Here is an 8,696-nt window from a genome sequence, read left to right as displayed (position 1 = left end):
TTTTTTCTTTACGCAAGAAGCAGACTCAGTTTTACTTGTGTCTAGATCATAACTATTCCCAACTCATCTACTGCATTTATTCCACTATACTGGAGCTTCAAGAAGTCTGTCCCATATTTGTTGTGCTGGTAGCCCAGCTGATTAAATATGAATAGATGGCTGATGTCAGTGACCTGAGGTATATCTCTGAACACTGCCCACATGACTAGAAAGCACACAGATCATATCATAGAATATATGCATATCTACAGTACTGCCAGCCAAGGCATGCACATGAACATACTGCAGGTGTAAAGTGAAGCTGCAGATTTTGTGAGATAGATGAACAATTAGCTCAGACTCAATAATAGTGAGGCAATACACATTGATGGCCAGACTTACACCGCTCCTATTGGTACTAATGATTAAACCAAAACACAAATGTAAGAGGAGGTGGGAAAATAAAACAGAACCTTTAGGTCAGCCCAAATACTAGTGTGCAATGTCATACAGATATTCTAGATTAATTTACACTCCTATGTACATATCTCTTTTCTCCTTAAGATCCTTAATTTGTCTTGTTAGTTCAAGGAGTAGTATATCATTATTGTAGATGTTAGTAGTTTTTGTTTATTAAACATAAAACATGCATAATACACATCACAGTCCATTCGATAGCTATAGAAACAGTATGAGCTTTCATCTCGTGAGGTTAGAAACAGACCTGCTTTCAGTCACCTCCAAAAAATAAACATTCTATGTGCTAAAAAACAATCAGTGAATCAAAAAGACACTATTTCTAGATGATTGGACTAGTGATTTGTTACACATATGAAGTGTTTTTAAGAAGCTTTCTACTAAAGATCTGAACCTGAGCTTACATTTGAACACACCGTTGCATACAAAGTAATAATTATTAATCATCTTAATCATCAATCATCAGTAGCTTCCTCTCAAGCTTATAAAAAAAAACCCAAAAGGTTTATTAATTTAAAAAATGAATAATATCAATAATAATAGTACTCCTGTGTATTAAACAATAACATAAGCAATAAAACTAATAATGATTCTAGATGTTATTTACTTTTACTTTACTGTCAAAACAAAACTTCGTCAGCCACTAATTAAGAATGACAGTCAGGGACGAGCGCAGAGTGGGCGTCCTGTATTTGCTTAGTGGCTTTTGCCTGAGGCTGTCATCACACTGTAATACAGAGAGCAAACCTGAGCGGCAGCTGTCGGCTAAATCCGACCGTTCAAACAACACGCTCCCCTCCCTATTCATCCAAAATCAGTACTTGAGCTGCTCCTGTGCTGAAGCTGTCATGGTCAGAGCAGGAAGTCAGTGATTGTAATTCTATTGTGTTACACACACACACACACACATTGGAGCGTGGAGTGGGGGTCCAAGCCTTTGAAGCCTTTGTGTTTACACAGAGGAGCAATATGTTTTCATGAAGCAATCATGAAAAGCATTCTTAATCCCGGTGTAAGTCGGTAAACAGGTGGATCCAATATACTGTCATGTCACAATGAGGCGCTGACGAGTCCAGGTCGTGTTTATTTAAAAAGGAGCACAGCTGTAACTTCTCCTACATTTAGATATAAATTAGAATATTAGGGGCCTTGTCAATGTAATTAACACCAGCAAGTTTACATTACAAAATAAAGATGTGTCTTAAACAATAACCTTTTTAGGATGAATAAATGTTGGATGGAAGATAATTACACAGGGAAACAAAAGGCTGTGGCCTTATACATATTAGTATACATTGTCAAAAGTCTATTAAGCACCAGTCACTTCATTTCATAGGGAAGTAAAAGAGAGTCAGATGTTGTGGTGAATGGTTGATCAAACACTATTTTCCATCCTTGAAACCTGGCATTAGGACTATCATGACTCCATTCTGCTTCCCCACCTCAGCATGAGGGCACCCAGCTATTCTTTATGGAGCTATGGATTGGAATTAGGTTGTACATTATAAATATCTATCTACAATGTAAATTATGAACAAAATTGCATCCAGCTCGTGAACTGAAGCTCATTACGTGCATGACACAGCAAATCAAATGGCCCCGAACACAGACATCATTTTACTTGAGGACGTTTACTATAGTCACACTGGTGCAGACAGGATTTATAAACTTACATGAGTCACTTTACTTACTTATGTTTTCCTTTCATTTATGCACACCACTAAACAACTTTCTTCATTGCCCATACTTCTGGTCAATGTAAGAAGACTGAGCCGCAAGAAAACAGTACTTTCAACATCATCGCTTTACTGTGACATTATTATGAACTTCTATTTCAGTCACTAGACTGTGCATGGTGGCATATCCCCACCTACAGCACAGGAAATTAGGCAAATACAGTATTTCACTGAGAGGATGCGTGAGTGGCATTCATTTGAATTTCACCAGAGTGCGTGCGTGCGTGCGTGCGTGCGTGCGTGCGTGCGCGTGTGCGTGCGTGCGTGTGTGTGCATGTGTGTGTATCTCTATGTGTTATTACTTGGTCCTTCCAGACAGTTCCACGTTTGACCACACACACAAGTGCTCTGGTTTAATCCTATTACATGTGGAGCACAAAAGAAGATAAGAGGTTTATGTTGAGGTTCCTTACAGGCCAAGTCTCTCTCACTCCCCTGAGGCAAGAGCAAAGCTTCACATTTGGTCATTTTGACACTGACATCGGTTCTCACAGCTGAACACAGGCTCTATTGTGGAAGGAGATAAACATAAATTCATAAAAGGCTCAGCACACAGCAATGATGAAGGAAGATCAGGTGAATGACGTGATCCAGAGATGGGTAAGTGAGCCATACTCATGGTTCTGTAATTATTCTGTGAGATAATTATCTTATAAAATTTGTGTAACTCAAATGGTTCAACTAAGGTGAAAAAACTAATATGATGTATGACATTCTGTTTAGCGAGACACTCCAGAGGAAGATTTGAAGTCCGAGGACTATGAGCAGATGAAAACTTTAGGATTTGCCTGTTTGGCTGAGGACAACAGTGCACTTCTCCTACAATGCATTCAGGATGAGAAAAACCAGGTACAGTTGACTGTACTTCACTACACAGCCACTAACACAAAAACCAATACAGACAGATGTGATATATTCTCTACCCTGACTAGCATTTGTCACCTTGCATAAATGAACTGACTCTTAATGTGTCGTACGGGACTGAAAACGCAACTGTGGCCGTCTGCCTACTGAAGCGAACAGCAGCAGCCACTTCTCTGCCGCTACGCTAAACAGGCCTCTGACCTACAGGTGTGGGAAGGAAACAGGCAGATAGGTATTCCTTCGGATCTCTCGCTCCACTGATAACCATTTTTAGTGCTGCACTTGTCTGAGTGCCCTCATTCTTCCCATCTCTGCACACTTCATGTGATTATGAGCAGTGAACTTGTAGACCAATGTGTTATCTACTACTCCTTCCTGTTTTAGAGGCTATTTGAGTTTGAATGATTGGAAATTAGTAATATATGCTAAAAATCCCTGACACACAATCAAGTTATTTAGCGTATTTAATATTACAGCTCAAATTAACCAAAACATGCATTTATTTTCCTATAAGAAATTAGTAATAAAGATATCGACACCTGACTTGTCACTGTATAAATTGGAAGACTCCTCCCATCACTCATAGTCCTGTTTTTTATTTTTGGCCCATTAGAAGACACTCAAAGCTGCACTGGATCTGTTCTGATGCAAACTGCATGTGAAACTGTAAATGCTCTTGTTGTATGCACCTGCTTAGCATGCAAACACAAAGCAAGGCTTCGCCAAATTTGCTAGTTGCTGGTTTGGTTTGATACGTTTAATAGTGAGATCAATATAACACACTTCTCTCGCACACAGGGAATTTTGAAGTCTATGGGATTTGTTCTCATAGTGCCTGTTGTAAGTGAATTAGCTAAAAAACGGAAGAGTGCTGAAAACTGTCAGGCTGCCACTACACATCTGATCGAGGTAAGCGCACACAGCTCAACGCTTGCATAAAGTGACATACTTCCTATGACACTGTATCGCTGTAGTTTAATTAAATGCCTGTTTTGGTGTTTAGATTTGCAAGACACAGGAAGTCCTGCAGAGTTTACTTGCACTAATTGAGGACATTGGTCCAGGTGGCATTTCTGACAACATCACAGCTGTTGTTCCACATCTTAAAACAGGTAAAACAACTGTGTAATAAATGTAATATATATTATATATAAGGTTACTGAGCATGTACTGTATGGATGCAGACATAGTCGTTTTACCTTCAAGCTTTCAGTTGATAACAGTGGTATTTGGCTCCCCCTGCTGTACAGTAATATTAACAACTACTTCTTCTAGTTTTATTTCAGCTGGATCATAATAAAGCAACCTATGTGGGCTTGGCTCTGTCTGCCCTACAGAGGCACTTGGCCCGGCTGCCTGTGCCCTACACTCAGCAACAAGAGGAGGCTGATGAGTATGGGCTGTGCAGCTGCTGCACCGCCGTGGCTGAATTTACAAAGTCTGTGGTAGAGGAGGTGACCAAGAAAGATGGGACCTATGGTTCCACCACTGAGGATGAGGAGTTAAAGACTGAGCTCCTCAAGTTGTAAGACTCCTTTATATTTATTTAATGTGAGGTTATATGGTTTGGCTTTTCTATTTCCCTCCATGTTTTAGTTACTACAGTAGAAGTATTTGCCGGCGTCTGCTATAATCATGCTTTGTTACATAAAGTTGTCTTGTACGCATGAAACAGTAACTGCTTTTAGTAGTTGATCACAGTGTGTGAATAATAAATATATATAAAATGAAAAGGCTTGCTGATGATCAGTGTCTCCTTGCAGCTGCATAAAGAGCTTAAGGGAGCCTTTGCTAGAAGCTGAATTAAACCAGGGCAGGAAATCATCTCTTTGGTTTTTTGCAACACAGATACTGGTAAGATCAAGGTCCTCCCTTGTCCATGTTTTAATACAGTTGGTTATTTTTCATCCGTTGTCATTTTCTCAATCTAATGTTACAGGTTACACTTCCTGCGGTCCAACAACCCCTGTCTGACCTTCTGTTCTTTGACTCTTTGAAGAAAAGAGTACAAATAGACAACAGTCATTCCAAAGAATCAAAAGCATGTTTGTCTTATCTGCTATTTGTCCAGCTCATCACCATAGATAGTTTTCCAGCAGTGTTCAGGTAAAATGAGAAATAAACTCATCAAACAGATAAAAATTCCAATTCAGTGCAAACATTAAACAATCCTAACCATTTAAAAACATATAGTTCCTTCTGTTCTAGTCCTGTATTTGTTCTTCAGTGCAATATGGATTACATCAATGAACTGCTTAGTAGGTAAATATAAGTAAATATGTTATTGCTTTACACTTGTTAATTTCTCAAACTAATCTGGGATTGCGTTTCTTTAACAGTAAAAAGGAATCACACCTGCGCAAAGGACTGGTAAGAGCATGCAAGCATGCATGAAACACAAAGTGATGTTTTTCTTAACCATAACTGCAGTATTATCATCAGGCGCTTTATGCAAAATGTCTGGAGAGTGTGCAGGACAACAGCCTTACAGTGAGTCTACTAGAACTGCAGAGCTTTTATACTGTACCCCAGGTAAGAAAAGCAGGACTTTACTGTTTCTTTGCAATTTTAGTAAGTAAATAATTTATCAATCTGTGCAATCAAAACAATGAACAACCACTCATCCAAAATAACAGTTACATGCAAACCTGTCTTAACATAGGTTTCACGAGCTGTTACACATTAGCAAATGATAAACAACAAATATTAAACAACAACGTGTGGTGTTTTGTAAACACAGAACCTGCGGCAAGTTCTTACTGACTGTCCAATGCAGCATGTGGTAGGTATACAACATTTCTGATGAAAGGAATTTAATATGTGATAGTGTGGAACTAGTTTTTTGTTCTGTGTAAACACTGCTAATACAGAGAGAAACAGGACTGGGGGTTTTCCAGCTCTTCATCAACAAATTAGATGCTGAAGCAAAGCACAGGTTTTTCAGGTAGGAAATACCACACACAAATAGCCTAAATTTGATATTCATTGGTATGCACTTACCTTATGGTGACCAAATTAACTTTATCGTTTTATTTTGCAGGTGCATGTTGAAAACCAGCCACCATGCAGGAGTTGAAAGCTTTATAATAAAGAACATCAAAAGTCAAGTCGATTTCTCCATGAAGGTAAATTAAAAGATTAAAGATGTAAGGATAAAGTCAGACCAATCTTTTTCTTTTAAGCAAGCTTTTCTAACTCTAACTCTCCTCTAGCCCAGTAACGCCACTAAATGGTTCTTGGGAACAGAGTTTCTCTCACTGTTGGAACCGGTGTTATGTTTGCCACAAGGTGCTGAGACAGATCTGCTCAACAGTATGGACAGGTACAGAAAGCTGTTCATTTGTACATCCGGAGTTTACAGTTTAGCAGACCTGTCTTTCCTTATCCAGAATAATGGAGACTCTGAATCTTCTACGTTATCTCCTGATCAGGGATGTAAAACTGAGAGGTGTAAGTTTTCCTGTTTCAACATTTTTTCAGCTTTTTGCCAACTCAGCTACTTCATGTTGAAAGCTGATCTACTCCTCCTCTCTTTAGACTGATCTGTGGGAAGGGCTGTGCAGGATCAAAGACAATTACCTAAAAATGTTGCGTGTCTGTATCAATTTATCTAGAGCATATTATTCCGTTGAATTACAGACACTTAAGAATGATAAAAAGCTAAAAGTAAAAGGTAAGGATCCATTGCTAATCGCCACAATTAACATACAACACAGTAGCAATGGAACGACTTTAACCGATGGTACACAGTATGTTTTAAATGTGTAAACAGTAACCTATCACTACTGTCCACCATCAGAGGACAGAGATGCTGCTAGAGCAATGGCACTGGTAAAAAGTATTAAACCGAAGATGGCATCAAATACGTCTCTGGAGGTCCAGCACCAGGTATGGAAGCAATGTCTCTTTAATTATCATGTAATTTAAAAGATCAGCAAACTGACTAGTCTTATGTGTCTTAGGTGTTGCAGAGTGCTTTGGTGACGTTTGACCTAATGGAGAGTCTGATAGTCCGTATAGAAGAGCTCACAGAGGAGAAACTGAAGACGCCAGACTAAAGACTAATTTCCTCTTGTTTTATTCACTTTGTTTAATCAAAAACATTTATCAGATAATGAATTCCCCTTAGTTAACACATAAGTATAAACCTAACAATATAATAAATAAAGAACTATACTAATCAGCAGAAAATAAAACAAAAGTTTGAAAACATCTTGGCTCAGCTGCTGGAATTACATTAGGTTCTTTAGCATTTCCCACATAGGACTGTTTTCAATTATATGAGCCCGCGCCAGAGTCATCTGGTCCCGAATCCTGTCTACATGGGGCTTACTAGTGGCCTGCCGGGGAAGGAGCATTTGCTAAATTCATTCACAACAGGATTACAGTACCAGTAGCAAAATCTGATCTCTGGAATAATTGAATAATACGTGTATACTGTTTTTTCCTTACCTTGGCAATTGTCAACATTGCTTTCACAAGCTCTGCATTGTTTCGCACAGGCAGGATCCTGAGACTGCTGCTAATGAATCTGAGATATTAAAGTAGATTTAGATGTATGGATTGAAGAATGACAAATCTTATAAACAAACCATCATCTTTTGAGTGACAGCCCTTTGACGTGTGTTATACTGTTGCTACCTGTGTTGAATTGCTGACAAAATGTCCAGTTCCTTCTTTCCATTAAAGAGGGCATATAGAAGTACAAAGCTGTTCCGGTGTACTTGCACAAACGTGTTTATCCTCTGAATGAGTCCCGATTCCTCAAATGGCTCTGGAAGGTCTTGAGGGTCAACCAACAAAAATGCAGTACCTGGCAAAAAAAGGCCAAAAGGGAGCAGTTAAGATCATTAAGATCATCTATGATTGCAACATATATAGAGTATACGACTACCTACAGCACATTACAAACTGAATTTATATTTTAAGTGAGTTAAAACGTAATACAGAACTAACCCTCCATTTCATTGTTGTCTATTTACCTGATAGAGGAAAAATGAAGGATCCAGACTCAACACAGCCTGAAAATCTGATTCTATGCTGTTGAGCGTGGAGGATCCTGTTCGTATCATGGTTCTACTTAGTCCAAAAAGTAAAAGATAAATATATATTTGTTATAGGGAGATCATCATGAATGCATGTTAAATGTGTTAAAAATATCATATCAATATAATAAAAAGGTCACTCTCTTACGTGTATGTATTAAGCTTTTAGCCTAGTAAACTTAACTAAGCTAACATGCTGATAACTATGTTCGTGGGTTGAAGATTTAACCCGCACCTGGAGCGATGTGCTGATTATAATGGTTGTTTTCCACCCAGGGGTCGTTTCTTTGTGTGCTGCCATTACATTACATGTACCAACCGCTCGCTGCAAGAGCAAAAAAAGGATTACCTGATATCTAGCACCTCCACCAAACTGACTAACGTTAGCTGTTAGCTTGTTGAACCTGAACACAACGCTACTTTCGCCATAATGCCCCGAGGGGTCGCTGTGGTGTCTGTGGTAACTTGTTAAAGCACGTAGATGAAAAACATCAAAAGTAGTAAGTTGTGCCGTTAGAATTAAAGGCTTCTAAACTGCAATTAAATCAGGTTACAAACATTATTTAACCATATAATTATGTATAATGGTTTAATA

General features: G+C 38.7%; 2 protein-coding genes across 3 annotated transcripts; one reads left to right on the top strand and one right to left on the bottom strand.

Annotated features, from left to right (window-relative positions):
* The first annotated feature begins 2,595 nt into the window (after window positions 1-2,595).
* LOC114853435 (glomulin-like) lies at window positions 2,596-7,157 on the top strand. The gene is made up of 18 exons (XM_029146799.3): window positions 2,596-2,792; window positions 2,916-3,041; window positions 3,855-3,965; window positions 4,060-4,168; window positions 4,332-4,581; window positions 4,820-4,910; window positions 4,996-5,162; window positions 5,265-5,318; window positions 5,396-5,426; window positions 5,499-5,588; window positions 5,797-5,838; window positions 5,927-6,000; window positions 6,097-6,181; window positions 6,269-6,378; window positions 6,446-6,506; window positions 6,594-6,729; window positions 6,856-6,944; window positions 7,019-7,157. Exons 1-18 carry the CDS (start codon window positions 2,751-2,753, stop codon window positions 7,112-7,114), a joined length of 1,764 nt encoding a protein of 587 aa, XP_029002632.1. The 5' UTR covers window positions 2,596-2,750; the 3' UTR covers window positions 7,115-7,157.
* LOC114853434 (protein SPO16 homolog) lies at window positions 7,119-8,602 on the bottom strand. 2 transcript variants are annotated; one of them, XM_055508627.1, is made up of 5 exons: window positions 8,337-8,602; window positions 8,039-8,132; window positions 7,698-7,869; window positions 7,509-7,587; window positions 7,119-7,417 (listed from the first exon to the last, which is right to left on the bottom strand). In XM_055508627.1, exons 1-5 carry the CDS (start codon window positions 8,400-8,402, stop codon window positions 7,289-7,291), a joined length of 540 nt encoding a protein of 179 aa, XP_055364602.1. In that variant the 5' UTR covers window positions 8,403-8,602; the 3' UTR covers window positions 7,119-7,288. The 2 variants fall into 2 exon arrangements, with proteins under 2 accessions (XP_055364602.1, XP_029002630.1); XM_029146797.3 differs by having other exon boundaries at window positions 7,119-7,396; window positions 8,337-8,573.
* Window positions 8,603-8,696: the final 94 nt, after the last annotated feature.

This window comes from Betta splendens, chromosome 4 (assembly GCF_900634795.4).
Source record: "Betta splendens chromosome 4, fBetSpl5.4, whole genome shotgun sequence".
Classification (NCBI taxonomy): domain Eukaryota; kingdom Metazoa; phylum Chordata; class Actinopteri; order Anabantiformes; family Osphronemidae; genus Betta; species Betta splendens.
Note: the sequence above shows the minus strand (reverse complement) of the source record. Positions and strands in the feature narration are given on the sequence as shown.